Source organism: Cebidichthys violaceus, unplaced genomic scaffold, assembly GCF_023349555.1.
Source record: "Cebidichthys violaceus isolate CVI_PGR_0920_01 unplaced genomic scaffold, fCebVio1.0.p SCAF_31, whole genome shotgun sequence".
NCBI lineage: Eukaryota > Metazoa > Chordata > Actinopteri > Perciformes > Stichaeidae > Cebidichthys > Cebidichthys violaceus.
In genome coordinates, this window is record NW_027176495.1 from 2195759 (window position 1) to 2217106 (window position 21348).

General features: G+C 47.2%; 1 protein-coding gene across 3 annotated transcripts; it reads right to left on the bottom strand.

Moving 5' to 3' along the window:
• Positions 1-212: 212 nt before the first annotated feature.
• On the bottom strand, positions 213-21241 carry rps6kc1 (ribosomal protein S6 kinase polypeptide 1). Of its 3 annotated transcripts, none has more exons than XM_068724523.1 (16): positions 21086-21241; positions 19914-19949; positions 18691-18811; positions 17958-18073; positions 17779-17872; positions 17636-17686; positions 17077-17499; positions 16555-16679; positions 16204-16302; positions 14486-14533; positions 13752-13884; positions 10750-12390; positions 9892-9981; positions 4802-4884; positions 2475-2570; positions 213-2177 (listed from the first exon to the last, which is right to left on the bottom strand). In XM_068724523.1, the coding sequence occupies exons 1-16, from the start codon at positions 21185-21187 to the stop codon at positions 2076-2078; spliced, it is 3360 nt and encodes a 1119-aa protein (XP_068580624.1). In that variant the 5' UTR covers positions 21188-21241; the 3' UTR covers positions 213-2075. The 3 variants fall into 3 exon arrangements, with proteins under 3 accessions (XP_068580624.1, XP_068580623.1, XP_068580625.1); XM_068724522.1 differs by having other exon boundaries at positions 17633-17686; XM_068724524.1 differs by lacking the exon at positions 19914-19949 and having other exon boundaries at positions 17633-17686.
• Positions 21242-21348: the final 107 nt, after the last annotated feature.

The following is a 21348-nucleotide window of genomic DNA, read 5'->3' on the forward strand; positions in this document are numbered from 1 at the left end:
GTGTGTGTGTGTGTGTGTGTGTGTGTGTGTGTGTGTGTGTGTGTGTGTGTGTGTGCTGGCTCACATTACCGTCACAGTGACACTCAGCAGGAGTGACAGCGGCTTTCTAGGAGCATCATCGGTCCTGCTGATAAGAGGGGCTGCAGCTCAGAACAAAACACACTCCCAGCTCTCGACACATAATCGTCGAATCAATGAAGGAAGCATCACGAGACGTTGTCATCCAGGTATGTTTATTGTTATCAAGAGAGCGCTGACAGACCAGCACCGACACACAGCACAGACCGAGGGAAAAGAAACTTGTGTGAGAAGGGTTAACGTGTGGAATATGGCCCTGGAGAGTTACATTATGCAGTGCAGCATCTACAGTGGAGTGATTAACTGTGTATTGTTAAAGACGGCTATCATTTGATATATGCTCCAATAAATCTCAAAAGTCTTCTTTGATTATACAGGTAGTGACATATTGCATGTAATGCAACCATGGGAATGTTTACCGTTGTAGATATTACAAAATCAGCATTAAGATCCGTGTCGCAAGTTGGAAAATGTGATGCTCAAAAATAAAAACACACAATCAAATAAAGAGGATTTGATTGGCAGGAAGTGATTGACACCTTTCACTCAGCACAACATCCTTTAAAAAGGTGGATTTACAAGAGAGACACACACACACACACACACACACACACACACACACACACACACACACACACACACACACACAGCATTTATTGTTTGATAGAACCTTCATAGCACTACATGTATTACGACAATTATATTCTTCCATGCAAAAAAAAAAAAAAAAAGTAGTTAACAGAAGAGTTTCCTCCGTCATTCATAAAAATTTTAATCTGTAAAAGGGCTGGTTTGAAATGTGTGGTTCAAGCCGTTGTCTTCCTGTTAAACGGACACTTTTTATAGCTAAAATCTATTCAATAATTTAATCTTCTTTTAACTAAATACTTCACTCAACCACAAAACCATCTCCTACCTGAAAACACTGCTTGTTCATCTTGTAGTGTCCATCTGTGTAGCCGTGTGCAGCTGGTTGGCTGTATATCAGCTCCTCAAACGTTAAGCTCAACCACAGCTAATCTCAACGGGCTCACGATGGAATAATGAACGTGTAACAGGCGGCAACTAACTGAGCGTATTGCACTTGTGTTTTTAGAAAAGCTGACTTAAAAGGTACAATGGAGGAGATTGGGAGCATTTCCATTGCCTGTCAACGAGGCGACGGTCGAGCCGGCTAGCAGCTAACGGCGCTAACGGCGCCAAAAGTGCTGCCAGAGCCACCAGAGTTTACCTGAAGGTGGAACCAAAGGCTGGGCGCTACGCTTCCGCCGCGATGATGCAATTGGTCGGGACGGTGTTACGTAACGGCCGTATGAGCGCAGAGCGGCGGCCGTGAGCTACTTGAGCTACTTGAGCTACTTGAGCTAGCCACTGGGGCACCCTCACATGCGCTAACATGCAGGTGCAGCCGGCCCGGCTGCGTCAACAAAGAGCGGAGACACTCTGATTACAACACGCAGAGGGAGAGCGACTCCATTCTCTGCTCAGCCAGACGTTACTCCACTGTCTCTTTAATAGAGAACAGCTGTCTGCTGCTCTAATAATGCTCTGAATTAAAGATGGAGCAGCTTTAAGTCTGTCAAACTGAATGGTGAACCTACACAACTTAGTAAATGCAGTGTAAACACAAAAGAAGGTCACCTTTCACTTGTGTCATTTTGACTTAAGCTACTGTATGAGTGTAAAACAATGTCGTAGTGGATCATCACTCTGTACCAGCACTTATTGAATAAATTATTGCACCACACATGTTGTTAAGTGTTCCCTGCATCAAACCCTCCATTAGATGAAGAAAGTAGCAATTTAAGAAGGAAAGTAATTCTGCTTCTTGGCAAATTCCGTATAAAATAAGAAACATGGGGACCGAGTGGCCGCACACAAAATGCATCATCTGATTTTACTGTCCGTTTGTGTTTCCAGTCTGAAAGGAATTCATTCAGGACAGCCGGTCTCCCAGCATGCAGCTCTGGTTTCCGCAGTCCCACAATGCACAGCGTCTATTTGGGCCAGTCCACTCTGGCAAAGAAAGGGTGGGATTTGATATCATCCACGCCTCCCACACCTGCCCCCAGCCTCTCCACTGGGTTGTACTGGAGCAGCTGCAGACAAAACGGAGACCATAAGAGGCATTCATAATTCAGCACAAGTGACGCCATAGTGTCCGCATGTCCACTGACCGTATTAATATACATACATACAAGACTCCCTCACCCACCCAGAAAAAAGGCAGCGAGTCATTAGTTATGTTCATGTTTTTTTTCAATCTGCACTTAAATAAATAGAGAATCTTCAAAGTTCTGTTGCGGTGAGGAGTGGGTCACTCCGTTACATACTGAACATTAACAGAGCTACAGTAAATCATGCAGGAAGTCAACAGCAGCAGGCCGGACTCTCACCTGCTCCAGCAGAGATCGGGCCTCCTCTGAAACAGACTCGGGGATGTTGAGGGCGGTGTGGCGACCGACTCCCGCCGGATGGCACCGCAGCAGAGACTGTGCCGAGGGAAGGAGGGGTGGAAAGAACAGATAACGATCGATCAAAACAAAGAAAACGCCGACGGGCCGAGAGCTAAAGGGACATTTACACCGACACCCGCAGAGCAACGGGGTCTGTGTGAGAGAACCAGAGCCGGACAAATAGGAGGAGACCGGAGAGAGCAACTGAAACAACACTGATCACACCAACTGCAACAAGGCAACGGCTGAACTACTGTTGCTCTTTCTTGTAACCGCCGTGAGTCACACAAAGGATGACACGGAGAGAAAAGGTCTACTTTGTTCTTCAGAGCTACTGTACCGGAAGAACCAGCAGATAAGCAGGCAGCAGTGAATATAAAGCATTTCTGTTTGTTTTTAGAGTAAAACATGACGAGGTCAAACCGTCAATTACAAGGAATTGTTGCACTCTGGGAAAAAAAAATAGAAATTATCTCAGTAGAGAGAGAGAGAGAGAGAGAGAGAGAGAGAAAGGGAGCACAAGACCTACAAATGCTTTTCCAACCACAGAACGCAGCCGCATTGTTAAAATAATTGACAATAATGACCATAATCACTGTATGTTGCAACGGGACATCTTTCAGCGTCTCTACACCTCAAAATTCAGGGTTCAACTTTAATGTATTTTTAGGATCAGAAATCTAATTGCCCGCACTCAATTTTGACTTGCCCCTAAATACATGTATTATTTATCTAGTTATTTATCGAATAACAACAAAGAGTGAAGTGAATCGTCTTGTTCTCTCTGCCTCGCTCTCAAACTTTGGGAGAACTGCTCAACACACAGTTGGAGCTCCGCCCACATGCTCTTTGTTTCACGCCTCCCAACTTAACTCCTGTGTCCAGGACACCTGAAAGCTAAGAGACTTGGTTTTTTTTTTACTCGCCGCCACGAGTGTCCGATCAATACTGAGCATGTGCAACTCTACACAGAGATGAGAAGGAAGCGAGACGGATCGCTCCTTAGCTGCTTCCATCATCCATTACGGGAAAAAACAAACAACGTGTTTATCTATTTTTTTTACCACTAGACCGATCGATCAAGTGTTTGCTAGATTTACTCGCCCCAGACGTGACATTTGACTTGAAACAGAGCGTGTGCAGCATCTCTCTCTCTCTCTCTCTCTCTCTCTCTCTCTCTCTCTCTCTCTCTCTCTCTCTCTCTCTCTCTCTCTCTCTCTCTCTCTCTCTCTCTCTCTCCCCCCCTGTACTGCAGGAGTTCTGGCTGGGTTCCTAGCCACAGTCAAGACTGCTCCAGGCTAGATCTTATCCTGCAAGGATCAAGAGACACTATGTGAGCCTGTGTGTGTGAATCCTTGCCAGGGTTGTACCCAGACATAATCATCAAAGGAGACATCTGTGTGACTGACTTGTTCTTTTTCCAGGTAAGTGGGTGTGTGTTGTTCAACATAGAAACACTAACCTAACTAACACACCGACTCGTGTTTTGGGCCATTGATGGAAACCACGATAGCCGATATGAAAATATGCCCACTGGCAATCAGTTAGAGTTTATTCAAATTGAATAGACAATGACAAAGTGAAGGTACACTCTGCACCTGCACAGGCCTGTCTGTGCAGGTGCAACTGTGTGTGCGTTCGTCCTTCAGCAAGTTATAATTAGCATGTGTTTGTGAATATGGATCATTTGTCTTGCAAACAAAAAAAAGGCTCCGAGACGCTCCCCTTTCCTCCCGACCCTTTAAAGATCGTCCCTCAGACAGACCGGCCGAGCAGCAGCACCTCGAGAGCCGCCCCGGTCTTCACCTTCCGCGCCGACCTCGGATCGGCGCGCTCCGAGCCCAGCGCTGCTCCAGGAGCCAGCAAACCGGGCCCCGGTGAGGGCTGACCCCCCTGCCCCAGCAGATGGAGCTCAGGCTGGGGGAGAAAGTCACACCGACACCCCTGGCACTCCCCAAGAACCAGAGTAAGAGACGGCAGCCAAGACGCACCTCTCACACACACACACACACACACACACACACACACACACACACACACCAAACTCCACCTACAAACATACAGACACGCGCGCAGAATCATACACAACTTGGCAAAACCATAAAGAGTGAGAGAGATTTGAAAGCCAAGGCATCTACAGACATCCACCAACCCCTCTCTCACACACACACACACACACACACACACACACACACACACACACACACACACACACACACACACACACACACACACACACACACTCCGTTGCTCACGCTGTGACTCACCGTCCCCGTCAGCAGCTCGTACAGGACGGCGCCCAAACTCCACCAATCGCACGCTGCCGTCTCCTCACCGATTCCTCCCACCTCTGAAATCAGAGCAAAGAGAGACATAACTCAGTCAACTGTTCACAGATGTCAAATAAAAGAATAACACAATATTCATAAATACAAGCATTTACTCATCTTAAGCTTAGCGAAGTGCAAAAGAGACTCCTCTAGTAATTACATAAAAAAAACACATGAAACACTGTTTCCGACTGACATCTTGGGTTACTTAATATTTCATTGAATTGATACAATCAATTCAAAATGAGCACAAAAACATGAACAGTCTCTCTCTCTCTCTCTCACTCACACACACACACACACACACACACACACACACACACACACACACACACACAAACAAGTGTGCGTCTCATAAAAGGGTGATTTGCATAATAAAAAAGCAGTTAAATTGAGGAAACCGTCTGCTGCAACTTCACACCATCTGCATGACCTGACCTCAAACACAAACACACACACACAACATACACACACACACACACACACACACACACACACACACACACACATCCTAAGAAATGTAAAGCAGAAACAACTGAGAAGTAGTAGAACATTGTTGTTTAGTTTTCAGCTCGTCGAGGTTTGTAAAATGTCAAGAAATAGTGGAAAATTAGGAAATCATCATTTAATCAAACGTCTTGTCCGTTTAACAGTTGGAAAAAAAAAGCAAAAGCAAAAAGAAGCCAAATCATAAGTGTGAGAAATAACTTAAAGGATTAATCCATCACCAAATGATTGCAGCCGTACCACAGATCCTAATGACGACCTAAACTACTCTTAATAATCACAGATATCATTTAACATCTCAAGGCTACAAAACCCTCTCAAGATGGACTTCTCATGGGAAACCTGTCCACTGCCTTGCTCATGGCCACGTTTCCTGAGATTCTGATCCACAGCATGTGTTGAAGTAAGACGCAGAAACCAAGAGTGACACTAAAGTCAAAAGTATATGTGAGAGAGTCTGCCTGTGTGTGTCTGTGTGTGTGTGTGTGTGTGTGTGTGTGTGTGTGCGCGCTAGCTCCACTGGGTACCAGATGGCCTCTTGTGCCGCTCAGCTTCCCTCTGCTCCGCTCTCTCCAGAGGGCCGGGACCCCGGGTCACGGCTGCGTGTGCCCAGAGACCAGGCTCCTCAGCTGGGGGAGCAGAGGAGACAAAGACCCCTCGTCTCCCGGAGGCTGCCAGGAACTCCAGGGGCCCGTGCGGCTCTCTTGCAGTAAAGGTTAGAGAGGGCTATGATACGACTTGCACGTTACGTTTACACACATATATACACACACACACACACACACACACACACACACACACACACACACACACACACACACACACACACACACACACACACACACACACACACACACAGCCAACTGAGCAACCAGTCTTCAGGGCTCCCCAGGACTACTGTTTTGACAGCCAAGGAGAGAAGATCGTCATTGAACGGACTAGTGATACCTGTGTAGTTATGAGCTGGAGGGGAGATGGACTGGACACACACACACACACACACAAGCACACGTCTCAGAGCAAGGTCGATGTCATCACAATGGATTAATGTCTAAGGAGCTGCAGGGAGAGTACAGTGGAGCTGGCTACACTTACCGCTCTGTCAGAGCGAGGCAGGGAGAAAGGGAGAAAGGGAGATAGAGGAGGGGAGGGGAGAATTAACTGCATCCACGGGCCATGGGTCATTCAAAGCCCACTCTTACACTGTGTGACGCGCCAACATGACCAAACCTCCACAAAGCTTTCTTAAACAGCACATGAACCCAAAACATAATAGAAGAAAACTAAAGGATACGGAGGAGTGTGGACACAAACATGACGGTGTTAACCTTAACAATGCAGTTCCCTCCTGCTTTGCATCTTAACCACTCCATCTCCTCTCGGCTGGGGGGGGCATAAGGAACTTTCTCTCTTCTCCTCTTAGCGTGACTTCCCTAAAAGCTGAACAGATAGTCATTGTTGAAAGGGGAAGTAAAGCGTTCGCAGGTAGGAAGTAAGAAGGCGTCGGTTTATCACGTTCCAAGACTGAGTCTGTCTCGTATGAGCCGGGGAGGAAGTTCTACGTTCATCTTTACCGCGAGGACAGAATATCTGATAACGTTGAAATAATAAAGCCGAAGTACGTTCAGAGTGCAGCTTCTTACTTGAAAGGGTTTTCAGAACAAAGCGATGACGCCGTTGTGTGAGAAGAGGAACCAGACATTATCTTCCAGTAGATCAGGAGAAGGACTGAGGTGACACTCAGAGGGGAAGAATGTTGAGTTTCCCTTTTCTTAGACATTGAAGAGAATCGGTTCAGGCCTTGCTTCCCTCTCAGCAGAACAATAAACTATTTCCTGTTTCTGAAACTCAATAGCTTTTCTTTTAAATTTTTTTTTATTTTTTTATTATTATTATTAGAGAACAAAAGATTAGCCGTCTGATGTCTATCAATGATGATGATGACGAATTGCTGAGAAAATAAATAAGCAGAAGTGCAGAATAAATAGATTCACAGATGTCACTGGATTTTCCAGAGTCCACTCCCGTGTTTTTTGGGTGTGAATGTGTGCGTTATAAAAACATGTTTCTCTCCGTCTTACATACACACACACACACACACACACACACACACACGGTCACAGCAGGCCCCCTGCTAGCTTTCTGGCAAACAGTCATAAATCTGTCATCAGGAATGAAGCCATCGCCAGAGCTGACCCTGTCTGGATAAACAGCAATACATAACAAGGGCAGGGGAGACACACACTCACTAACCTCTGCGTTAGAGAGAGAGAGAGAGAGTGTGTGTGTGTGTGTGTGTGTGTGTGTGTGTGTGTGTGTGTGTGTGTGTGTGTGTGTGTTAACAAGCACATACATCAACAGATACATGCATGTACCAATCGTAAGGGGTTTGCCGGTATGAAATAAAACCATGTCAAACAGATGATAGTGATATGTGAATACTCAAACGTACAGCGACAAAGAGAAGGTGGACACAGACGAGAACGAGAGAGAAAATAGTAAAAAGTTGCCAGCGTTTCCGCAGTCCATTCAATGTATGTTGAAGCCACGCTATCGCTCGACAGCAGCGTCACACCCCCCCTGTTGGCTGCTTGAACACATTACATCCGTTGATCCGTCAACAGTCGTTTAATAACACGATCTCTCACACTGATCAGAACCATTCCACTTCATTTCACTACGGCTGGCTTTTATCCCCGACATTCAACACTTCTTACTGGGATATTTTTGTGTTATTTTTGTATTATTTTTTTGTGAGTGTGAGCTGACTGTGAAGACCAAACGTGATTCAAAGAGCACCACTCCGACTGCCTCCCTACAGAGCAGAAGAAGAGGACCAGCTGGTTAACTTGTGGACGTATTCAGTGACTTGAAAGTGCAGATCGTCAAGGAAAGAAACCCAAAAGTTGCCGACAGCCTCTCAAGTCTTAAAATGCGTTTAATTTTCCCAGTTTCTTGTCATTTTTAAATAAATACCTTCAAGTTTTTAAAACTGATTTGAGAAAAGCTCTGTACAAAAAGTAATCAATAAATGATCTGTGAGTCAAATGTACATTTAGTCTAAATCTACCTTTTACATTTATTTTTAATTTCAATCATTTCATTTAATTGTTTTAAATAAACAACATTGTTCAGACCTACCGTCTCTTAGACAAAGAGCCGCCGCTGCTGATATTAACAAGAACAATTACTGCATCAATTACACCATGACTTCAGAGTCAAACACGTCTCCAATTGGCACTTAGGTTTTAAGCTCCATTATGCACATAAAGCTGAGCTCCTGTGTGTCTTTAGGTCATCTACTGCTGGCCACCGTACATATGCCGCTACGTGCTTCTACTTCCATTAGTGGGCTTTTAAACAAGCGTCACACAAATGCACACTTTGAATATTAGATAAAGCATTTGTTGCTTTCAGATTTATTACGACAGCGGCACACTGTATGTTCTAGTCACAAGGAGGATTTAAATCTGAAGTGACCTTCCTGGCTTGAGAGAGAGAGAGGATGAGTATGAGAGAATAGCTTAATATAAGTGCGTGGGGGGGGGGGAGTGAATGGGTGAATGGGTGCAAGGGTCATTGTGTACGTCTCTAAATGCATCCAGAGATTTTCAGCAGTTATCCGTCCAGCGTATTCAAGAAAAGACGTGATCGAACACATCACACACATCCAGCATCCCAAGTGTGAAGCCCGGCGCTTAAAACAGCAACATATTAGAAGAAGTATCCGCCCAGAGATGACAAACGGATGTGCGCGCGCGCGCGCGCACACACACACACACACACACACACACACACACACACACACACACACACACACACACACACACACACACACACACACACAGAAGTGCTAAGTAGGGCCATGGTGCTGTAGTCTAGCAGCGGTTTGTTTTAGGCAGCTTGTAAACAGCATGCCGGAGCTGCCACAAGCCTGCTGAGGGCAACACATGGAGCTGCTTCACTGCTGCTGGCTCACTGCTGCACAACAGCACACTCTACAGGACAAGGAGAGAACTACAACCAGAGACAGCCTCTGCAAAGCTGTGAGGAAATACAAAATATTTCAAATGTATCCTCCAGATACAAACCAATATGTGTTGTTAAAATGTAAAACTGTCATGATGATTACTGCATGCATCCTTAAGAATGGAAAGAACACCTCTGCGTGTGGATTTCTGTCTATTTCAGAGTGCAGAAGAATCAGTGTTCACCTGTTTCTCCTCTGGTGTGTGTGTGTGTGTGTGTGTGTGTGTGTGTGTGTGTGTGTGTGTGTGTGTGTGTGTGTGTGTGTGTGTGTGTGTGTTCACATGGATTGTTTATTCATGTCTGCTATGAATGAGGGTTTTGTGACCATGGGAAAGTGGCCTACTTATGGCCCTGCATGCATGCATAGAATTAACCCCACATGAAGCTCCTTACTCACACGCAAACACACAACGTGAGGATCCCAACTCACAAGTTTAGAAGAGCCACCTGAGAGGAATCACAGATATAACGTGCATGAGCACCCGTCTCACCTGGTGCACAGTACATGTTGGCAATGGCCTCTCTGTCGCAGGACTCCTCCACGTCGTTCAAGCTACAGAAGTAGGTCAGCTGAATGTGACCTAAGGAGACGGGAAGAGAGGGAACGCGTTCAGCTCAAAGTCAGAGTAAGAAACATTCGTGTGACGCTCCGCCTCAAGCCGACACAGTGGAGCGTCACTCCGACTCTTTTCAAACTGTTTACTCACCTTCAGAGCTCCTCCTTCCACCGTTCCTTTCTGCCTCTCTACATCCCTCAGCGAGCTTTTCAAGCACACGGCCCCAGCGATTACTCCTGTTTAGCGGCTACCCGTTAACGCTATCATTAGAACTAATGGTGTCATTAGGTAGCCGTGGCCATTAGCCTGGGCTAGCCAGACTGATGCACCACACTACGCCGTTGATGGGCCCTTTAGAACAATAATTACCACCAGGGAGACGAAAACAGCCACTCAGCTAATTAGACGCTTGTTGATAACGAGGTGGAGAGAGATGATTGTAGGGCGACAAAGGAAGAAGTTGAGGGGGAATCTGTGACCTCCTGGTAGGAAAAAACACTTTCCCCTTTTCTAGAAAAGCCTTGATTTCAGTAAATACATGACATCATGGCTCCAGAGAGATGTGGCTGTATGCTCGATGTAAGAGAAATAGGATGTCTAAGATGTTCATGAGCTCCTTATTGAACTCTGTTGAACATATTCTACATCCTATTTTTAAAGTTTCAGAACCCCCCCCCCGTTCTTTATGACATATACTGAAGACTTCAGAGCTCTGTGAGATAGAGGACTAGATTGTGGGATGTTACAGAACAAAGACTTCAGGTTCAGCTGCGGTCATAACGGATGTCTAACCTTGGTGGTCGAGCAGGATGTTGTTGGGGTTGAGGTCTCGACAAAAGATGCCCTGTTGGTGCAGGAAGTCCAGGGCCGTCACCATCTCCACGGCCCAGCATCGCACAAACTCCTCCGGGATGCGAGCTTGGGACGCCGCCAGCGACAGCTCGTCCAGCTCGGCGAACAGCCGCGATACTTCTTTATCAAATTCGCAGCCACCTGTATTACTAATAACTGTTGACGATTCGCCATCGAGAGCGAATACACTCTGGACCACTGTGAGAGCCTCGGTCCCATTCGCGGCTGGGATGGAGTCTGTGCTTCTGCCGCTGTGGTCAGGAACCGAGTCTGTATTGACTCTCGTACCGGCCTCTAGTGTCCCGTTTAGAATGTCAGTAACTGGAAGGTCAAGGTCATTATTTTGGCATGTAGGGTGAACAACCGTTTTGTCGGAGTCCTCTGGCCCAAACGCCGAGCTGCAGTCATCCCACAGCGAGTTGAAGGGAGAGGAGGATGCGACGCTAGTGTCACAAGTTGCAGAGGCCGTACATGAAGACGAAGGCTCCTGCTCCAGTGGCTGCTCCTCCTCTTCCTCCGGCTGGCCGTGAAGCTGTAAAACATCAGGCTGGATGAACTTCTTCGGCGAGGCTTTGGCCTCCGGGCCGAGACGCCCCCCCGACGTGTCCAATTCCTCCTGTAAAGAGTCTACAGTCCCGCCCGTCACAGGCAGGTTGACCAAAAGGTCCGGCGGGTGACCCTCATCCTCCACCACCGCCTCTTTGAACGAGATGACTGGCACGGACTCGTTGGAGCCTTTGTCACTGCAGTCCAACCCCCAAAGCTCTGAGCCGTGGCCCTTGACCTCCTGAGCCAGCTCTGGAAGGTCCTCAGTGACGTCCGAGTCCAGGTCGGATGCGGAGAAGAGGGAGAGCGGCTTCTGAGAAGGCCGCTGCTCTCCCGAGTCAAGACAGGTCACCTCGCTTGCACTGTCTTTGCTGTCGATACGGAAAAACTCCATCGGCGAGTGCTTGGACTGATCCAAAGACAGAGGCACCGCAGGGGACGGCAAAGGACTGAACACCTCGCCGTGGTCCTGCCCCTCGCCGCGGTATTGCTCGTTGGCGCTTTTGTCGGACGACTCTGTGAAGAAGCCGAGTTCCTGAGAGCTGATCGGTGAGGAGAGGCTGTCGTTGCTCAGCAGGGACCGGCTACGCGAGGACGTGGTGGTCGTCGCGACGGGCACTTCCAGCGACGGCATTTCCTGTTCGCTCTTCTCCTCCTCCTCCTCCAGTGCATCTGGCTCCACCTTGTCTTGTTCATACTCGTTGCAAAGTGTCAAATAACTGTTGGTGCACTCCTCCTCGGAGGTGGCTCCAGAGTCCGACTGGGCCCCGAGGTGTTCCATGAGCCTGGGAGGGAGAACCCTTCTGCGAGGAGACGCGGTCGGCTTCTCCCCTTTGTTCTGGAGCTCCGATACAGAAGCAGGACAGGACGCCGGCCCAGAACCAGAACTGGCGGAATCCACATCGAGCTGTGATGCAGCATGCTGTGGAGAGTGTACAGCCGCCGTGTGGCTCTTCTGGATGAAAGGAATGTCAAAGCTCTCGTCTGGGCTGGAAGTACGCAGGAACTTTCCAATGTGAGACCACAGCTTCCCCCCTAGGGATGAAGGAAGCAGGGCATTAAAGACAAATACAAACAGCAGGGCCTATCTAACACAGCAGAGGTATTAAGAGGACAAACGAGGAATAAGAGAGACGGCTGGACGAATGCAGCACAACACGCTACTGGAATCCATCACTATTTCAGGGTCCATCTACCGCTAATTTACCTAAAATTCACAGTTCGTCAGAAGCTGTGGATGAAAAGGAAAGTGCAAGAGAGACTTTCATCTTCTGGGAGTCTTTAGACACTCGGGAAAATTAGGTGAGAAGACTCATTCCACTTAGGAATGAGTAACCAAGGCAAACAAGAGCAGTGATTGATTGATGATTGAACCCAATTTGGCTAAATGGGGTTGCTGTGTGTGTGTGTGTGTGTGTGTGTGTGTGTGTGTGTGTGTTTTTTAGGTTGTATTATGTTAGCGTTTTGACTTCTCTCTGTCTTACACACACATGCAGACATACAGACACACACACACACACACACACACACACACACACACACACACACACACACACACACACACACACACACACAGCTGTAGCGTGAGCAATTGGAAGCCAGCATCTGTTGTGTGTGATGAGAATGAATAGGGAGTTCACAGTGATGATAATGATAGTGGGGCAACTCGATGGCTTAGAAAGTAAAACCATCCACATGTTGTTTTGTCCAATGTCACTCAGGTCACCGCCTCCCTCCCTCTGTCTGCCTGTCTGTCTGTCTGTCTGTCTGTCGTCTAACCGATCAGCTCTAACGGCTGAAGCAGAAGAAGCAACGCTGGATGTTAATCACAGAGCAGAAACGTCAAACGTGGGGAAACGACGCCTTCTCTGGCACTTTGATTGGCTTTATTAGATTATGTTCATGTGATATTAAATACTGTCCACTAATATTAGCGCAGGGTGGTTATAGAGTGCACCAGATTGAATAGGTTATGGAGCATTAAAAAAATATGGCTGGATTTCATTGTACGCCCTCACACACACACACACACACACACACACACACACACACACACACACACACACACACACACACACACACACACACACACACACACACACGAGCTACACACACACGCATCGTAGAGCGAGTGGGTTGTAAGGAGGCCCAGGTGTTGGCATAGCTAATGAAGCATGGCGCCACCTGGTATTCAGAATAATGACCTGTGACACACACCCATCTCTATCAAACATCTGTCTGGAACAAGGGCAGAGAGAGGGGGGGGGGGGGGGGGGGGATCAGGTGAAGGAGGGGAAAAGACAAAAGAATGAAGATGAAGTTGGTGAGCATTAGATCACACACACACACACACACACACACACACACACACACACACACACACACACACACTTTACCTTCAGCATACTGCAGCAAAAGGAAGACGGTGTCTTCAGAGACGATGAACTTCTTGAGCTGCACCATGTGGGGCACAGAGTGAGGCATGACCGTCCGCTTAGTCCGCCCACAGTCACTGCTCTTTCTCAGACCCTGCAATGAGGACAGAGGGAACGAGGAAGTGTGAGCAAAGAAATCTGCATTAAAAGGACACGAGGAGAAAAGGAGCATTTACTCAATATGGAGGGCACGAGTGGGAGGAGGTAAAGGAAGGTGAGTGTTCTAGCTGGTGTGAAGACTAAAGGGGAAACCTCCTATTAACAAGGTTCCAGCTTTGCCCCACGGCAACCCAAAGTCACCGGATTCATCAAGTCACACACAGCCTGTGACTTTAAAAGAGACACACAGATCTATCAGCGCTGCACGTAAAGTTCACATTGGTTCCGTGTGTGTGTGTGTGTGTGTGTGTGTGTGTGCGCACGTGTGTATTCATCTGTGCCTGCGCTGTGCGTCGGCATCTGGCACACGTCTCACACCTGAGAGCGGAGGAGCTGACAGGGACAGGCCCATTAGAATCAATTACAAACGGTCACACACACACACACACACACACACACACACACACACACACACACACACACACACACACACACACAGGGGCTTCTGGCACACTTCACACCTACAGTCAGTACGACAAGGATGCACGCACACACGCACACACACACACACACACACACACACATTTTAAACTTACTTTCAGGATGAACGTCTCTTGCGTTCTCTTGTCCATGACCAAAAGAACCTGTGATGGGAGAGTGCCATTAATTGCCAGATATGAACAGAGACACACACACACACACACACACACACACACACACACACACACACACACACACACACAGTCTAAGATGATGTAATGGTTGTGCGCTACAGAGTTTTTTCGTGTCACACACGAGGGTCACTGCGAGACAAATGTAGGTCCTTAAATGATACTGAAATCCTCAGATCCTGCTGTGAAGTGACATGACAAAGAGTGAAGGGAGTCTATAAACGTAGGTAGAATACCACCGCAAAAAAGAAACAAACGCAGACACAACCAGTATTTTATAATACCCGAATCAATTCGTTCATTAATCGACTGGTTGATCAACAGAAGAGTATTTTATGTAAAAGGCCACACAGTCAGCTCTATGATCTCTAATAGAGTAAGAAAAATCATTTCTTTAAATTATGGACTGCTGGTTGAACAAAACAAACTAATTTCATAGATTTAAAAATACAAATATAAAATAAAATGTATATACATGTTGATGCACACGTGTTCCTTTAAATATGTGTAACTACAGATCCATGCACCGCTCCATGGCAGACACAGTAACTGCTGGCTGAGCCATCTCTAAATCCCTACCTCCTTCTTCCTAACCTTCATCTCCTCCCTCCCTTCTCCCTGACATCTTCATTGCTCCTCTGCTCCCTCAGCGTCTCGGGGGAGAGCTAAAGCATATGTGAGCGCCCCGCCGCGTGTTCGTACACAGCGCTCGCTCTCTCTCTCTCTCTCTCTCTCTCTCTCTCTCTCTCTCTCTCTATGTGACCCTGGCTGGGACCAAACAGGTGCAGGCTAAATGGAAATGAATGGAGCTGTGAGTAAACAGAGTGGCGGTGCTAGCCAGGGCGCTAATATAATTAAGACACAAACATCAGGGAAGGGGGGAGGTGGAGAGGAGGGGCAGCAGGGTGAGGAGCTCTCTCCATCTGTCCCCTCTGTCCCCATTAAAAGTGAAAGGAGGAAGGAGGAGGAGTAAAAAGAGGAGAGGAAAGCTGGGTCCGGTCTGCATAGCGCCGTTTCCACTTACGGCGGGTTATTTTTTTTCTCTGTGTCTGATTTGTTTCTGACACACTGTGGATTCTGCATGCACCTCTGCAGAGTAACACATGTTAGTATTGTATCAACATTTTCCTTGGGGTTTTGTGTGTGCGCAGGACGAGCATCATTGATTCAATGTAGTGTGCAGCTCTCTGAGCGGCTTGCCAAGTCATTTCATGGCTGAGTGGTGAAGTTGCTTCGCCGGCAGCTGGTTGAGAGGACCGGCAACCTAAACTGACCTTGTGGTAGTCATAACTGACGCTGAGCATACACACACTCAGCCCTCACCGTACCATTCAGTAAATCCATTACGCTTTATTGCCTCAGATTAAAAAAAAAAAAGATCAAAAAAGGAAAGGACACAAGGAGGAGACATTTGACACGTCTACATTTATCTGGGCAGGAAATGACGGTCATGAAGTGTCATTATAGTTGTCAACGTAAGAATGTATTATTATATTCAAGGAGAACATTCTGACATCAAATCAGACAATGTGAAGTGTCTCTTAGTGGAAACAAAAAGCCACATTATTGCTCCTGATTATAAATAAAACAACTTTTTACGTAATCTCACAAAATGTGGCTGCAAGTTACAAAAGTGAACTAACCTTATCTATGACTCCCAACACCCTGTACGCTCTCAGCTCCTCAGATGGACTCTGCTGGCTTCCCCTGCTGGTGGACGGGCAACAATGTGCCCCCAAAGCCTGGGAAACAAACCGTTTCAGAGCGCATTAATGTTAACACATGGTCACGTTCATTAGGTAGTAATGTGTGGAAAACAACAGTGTCTGCTCATCAGATAAAGGCAGCGTACTAATTCTGTGCATTGTGAAAAGATAAACCGTACAGTCGGGTTTATATTCTGTCTCAGGTGGTTTAAGGACCCTGGTGGATGCACGCATTACATAATCTAACACCGACAGCACACAGGCCAGTGGCACTCCCCTCCCACTCACCACTGTCTGTGTTGACCCTTGACCCATGTTGCTTCTCAGATGCTGACTGGATATCTGTTCCGCACGCATCAGATACTCTGCGGTCTTCTTCTTCACGGCCTCTCGCCGCGTGGGACTGGGCTCACCTGAAAAGGGTCACGCATTGTTCGTTACCGAGCGGCTTCCACAGCGCAGCGGGGTTCAGAGTTTCTGCACAAGCATTTTATTTACTGACAAAACGGCATGTTATTATGACACGGTAATAAACCACACAGTAAAAGTGATGCGTTTCTTTAAGGGGGGGGACGTCAGGGTCAACTAAAGAGCAGCAACCCTGCTGCTGGAATCTCCTCCATCATAAACACAAGGACACCCATCAACAGATTTCTTTAATGGGTTTACTAGTAGTCAAATCGAGGACTACTTAGTCTGTGAATGTTCTAGAATGTCCTCGGTGACTCTGGAGGGAGCTTCAAAAGCTTTCTTCAAGGCTCTGGTCTTTAGTGAAAGAACATGTAGTTACCACTCGTTCTCCAAACTAACCTTGCACTCCTTGCAGCAGCAGGTCCACTCCGCTGCGATAGCAGGAGAACGCCGCCTGAAAGTCCTGCTCCTTCTCCTTCTGCACAGCCAAACAGATGAGCTCGCTGGCTCCGTCTAGGTAGTCTGACTTCACGTCCTTCGGGGGGCCACCGCCGGCTTTCCTCAGACCGCCGGAGAAGAGCGGCGTTCGGCCGGGCCGGATGACCTCTGGGTTAGGGGCTGAGGAGGCAGGGACCGAGGAAGGAGATGGGGTGCGGCGATCGTGCAGGGAGGGCAAGCGGGGGCTGCAGCTGCTGCTAATGTTGGTGGCTCCCCCCTGTGGCTGGTTTGGGGAGGTGCGGCCTGAGGCCATGCCATCATCCAGCCCAGCCAAAGAGTCGGTGTCCACAGCCAGGGAGGTCAGGTCGCTGTCACTGGACGGGCCTGAGGAGGAGAGCAATGCTCCAGTCAAAACAGACACACACACACACACACACTCACACTCCTTAACGAGTCTATTGATGAGCGCTCATGGATGTGTGTGTGTTATTTTGATATATAAAGAAACAAACTTTACCACCATACTCAGATGTGATCGTCAAATCATCCGCACCACTGATGTCTCTCTGAACTGAAACATAAAGTGTGAATTCATTGTAAGTCAAGTCATTGTACACTAAGAGGAGGCTTGATTTGAGGAGGTGTTATCGGGTTTAACTCTACCGTCAGAGCTGCAGTCTGATAAACTGTCTGCCAAGAAGTCTGAAAAAGGCTCAGCTGGTCCAATGAGCTCGGAGCCGTCGTGGACCTCGCCTCCCTGGAAGAGAATTAAAAAAAACCATTGCAGTTCCAAAGCAGTCTGGGAGTACGTCTGTGCTTCTGTGTGGGATGTTTGTCGGTACCTTGAAGAAGTCTTGGATGTGCTGGCTGCTGTACAGAGCAGGGATATTAGCAGAGAACTGCAGCAGATCCTCGGAGCACTGTCGCCTCTCCTCAACTACCGAGTCATCAAAACGACCTGGTGGAACAAGGGCAGAGAGAGGGGTGGGACCCACCGGTGAACTTACAGACACGGAGACATGACCCGGAGCAAATGGAGAGGAAGCGTCTCACACAGAGAGCCAGAGCAGTGATTAGGCTGTATGCAAATAGTAGAGAACAAAAGGTAAAGGAAGACCATGATCAGACAGAACTAAGTGGAAACAAAAGGCAGGAAGAGGATGGACACACAGTTGGCATTTGATCAGGTCGAGGGGTCAACACACACACACACACACACACACACACACACACACACACACACACACACACACACACACACACACACACACACACACAGAGAGGGATATTGCCTTTAAGCAAGTGATTATGTCAAGTAAGAGAAGTGCTTAATGACTGAGTAATAACACTGAGCTGCCTTAAGGGGGCAGAGTCATCACTGCTCCTTCAGTGACCCAGAGATCCAGGGTTTAGTCTCTCTATAGCAGTCAGTCACACAAACCACCAGGACATTAAAACGGTAGCAGAGGACCAAAAACAGGAGGAGGAGGCTCCTCAAAGACGAGCATTCGGTCTCTTTGCGTTCATCTGGACAAATGTGTGACTCCGGGGGAATCAAGGGCATCAGATTCTTACCAAACACTTTGGCCTTGGCAAACGGGGGAAACAGCTCCGACTGGCTACAGACATTCTTATGCAACTGCCAGAGGTTCTGATGAAGCTTCCGGAAATCACTGTATCTCTTCCATACCGTTATCTACAGAACGAACAAGAGGAGAGATGGATGAAGATAGGCAAGAGGAGGAGGAATCATCTTCTGTTTAATAATACGTGAAGCTTAATTAAACCAATTGTGATGCTTGAAGAAGTAACCACATTTTGTAATCATCTGTAAGAGTAATCTCATTAGCACTGTATTTAAAATGTCTGAGTAATTCATATATTCATTGTCAACAGCGCCTCTCCATAGCCTGAAGCTTAAAACGAATCACGAATCAGCCGTTGTTCCTCTGCTCATCTTATGCAACAAAACTTCCAACACAAGCCACAACATTCAGACACAAACATGCATAAAGTAGATCCTTACTCTGCGGCATAAAGCAAAACATAATGGCCTAATGTTGAGCTGCGAGTCCGGTTTGCTAAAATCCTGGCCAGCCTGCTGGTGTGAAGAAAAACAGGGCTGAGCAGAGCACCGCTCCCAAACAGGAGCACTGCCCAAATAATGGAGGTATGTGTTCTCTGAGACACACATGCAGTAATCGACATCATGCCGGCTGCATTAGCACCGGATCCAGGCTGGACTGCATTCCTCAGTGTGTGACAAATGCTGGAGAGCATGCATGTGAGCTTCTACGGCATGTTTTTAAGATACATTATGAAAAAAGGAAATAGTTGAATGTTATGCAAAACAGAACAGTTATCTTGGGCCATATTTAATGCTTAAACTGTGGACAAGTGTGTCAGTAGTGTGACATGAAGTAAGCTTGAAATGTAAAAAGAGAAATAAGGAGAAGTAGACCTTATACTCTGCTTTATTTATATGACTTATTTTGACAGTTGAAATCTGTGGGCAGAAACATGAAGCTTTGCTGTACAAGATCTCTCGCTTCAGGATGTGGATGAGGAACATAAAGCCACACACAGCTCACACTTGGTCCTCGGCGGTCTCGACCTACTTAGTCTGAGATAACAGAGAGCTCACGCTACACAGAAGCCGGGCCTATCCTCCAGCCCTGCGGGGGAAATTCCCTCGGAAAGATTCCATTAAACGCCCGTCTTTCAAGAAAGGCAACTGTCTGCCAATGCTTTGCACACTCACTAAGTCACAATATGCAAATAATGGCAGCATGTCTTACCTCTTGGACATCCTCTGGGTTCTTCCTGGAGATTATCTATGTGGAGAATGGGGGGGGGGGAAGAGAACTTTAGAGGCCTTAGAACCTCATACTGTGAGACGAGTACAAGATGCCGGGGCTGGTTCAAGACTTTATTGTGAGGCCGGCACAAGTATGAGCAGGGACACAGCTCCGAGTGCGACAATGAGCGCTTTATATAGCGAGTGAGGGTAGGAACGCGACATCGCCAGCAATCATACACAAGCGTGATGGAAGGCAGGCAGGCAGAGACAAAGGAACTCAGCCGGTCCTGCTTCTATGTCACTGAACTGGGAGTGTGACCGTGCGTCTGTAACACTGCACACACTGGTAACTGGAGGTTTGGCATCAGTTGTGGCTGAACATTAGGATACGTCTGTTCATCTCATCATCAGATGAGCAGCACTTGATCTGAGAGCTGCTGTGTATTGTGAATGGAGACAGGGAGCCACGCTTACACATAAAGAGGCTGATTGTCTCAAACTGAAACTGAAACTGTGTGTCTTTGATCTAGGGTTTCTCCTGCCTTGAAATAGCTTCATAGTATAACAACACCTGACTCAGAGAGTTTCATGTTAATCAAGTCATGTTTAAAGGTTCTGAAGTGAAACTAGGTCAGGCTTAACAACAACGTCCATTACTTCTTTCAAAAGCATTTCTCTAGGAAACCTGCCTAAAAATACAATGACAATATGAACCTGCTGGTTATTGTTTGAGGTTTTAACACATTTTATTCTGCTTAAAGCTTCTTAACGTCATGTCCTTCATGTGTATCTGTCGTAACGCTACATACAGGACTAACTGAGCTAGCTAGTTAGCAACCTAGCGGGTAAAACCAGGTCAACACAGCGTTTAGGTTGGGTTCAGTCAGTCTTGCTAATATTGCTAATGTCAGTTAGCAACTACATAATCCACTGTGGGGGGGTGAATACAAACACATATTACAATATAAACAAGCCTGAATGCTACTGTAAGCTAACGGTCACACGTAAACAATAGCAGTTACACTTACCAGCTAACCTTGAGCGGTTGAAGTAACGTTACTTGTGTTTGCATCATATTAGCTTTGGTTAGCACAGCTCCAGCTAGACAGATAGCTAGCTAGCTAACAACAGCTAGCATCAGCCCTGAGTGCCCATCCTCCCTTTACTTACCCTCGCGGTGACTTTGTACACAGTATAGCCTTTCAGGTGCTTTTTTGGATCTGTGACAGTATAAAACCGAGCCAGTTCTCCTCTGTCCCGCTGCGATATCATTCTGATAGTGACAACATTGCCAAAGCTACCACTCAGCTAGCCTTACACATTCATTCCTTGACAGCTCAGTGTCAGGCAAAGCAAATAAGCTAGAGCTCCCCCCTGTGGAACGTCCGTGTAACGACACGCCTTGATGTCACTTACATCCACTTTTTACAGAC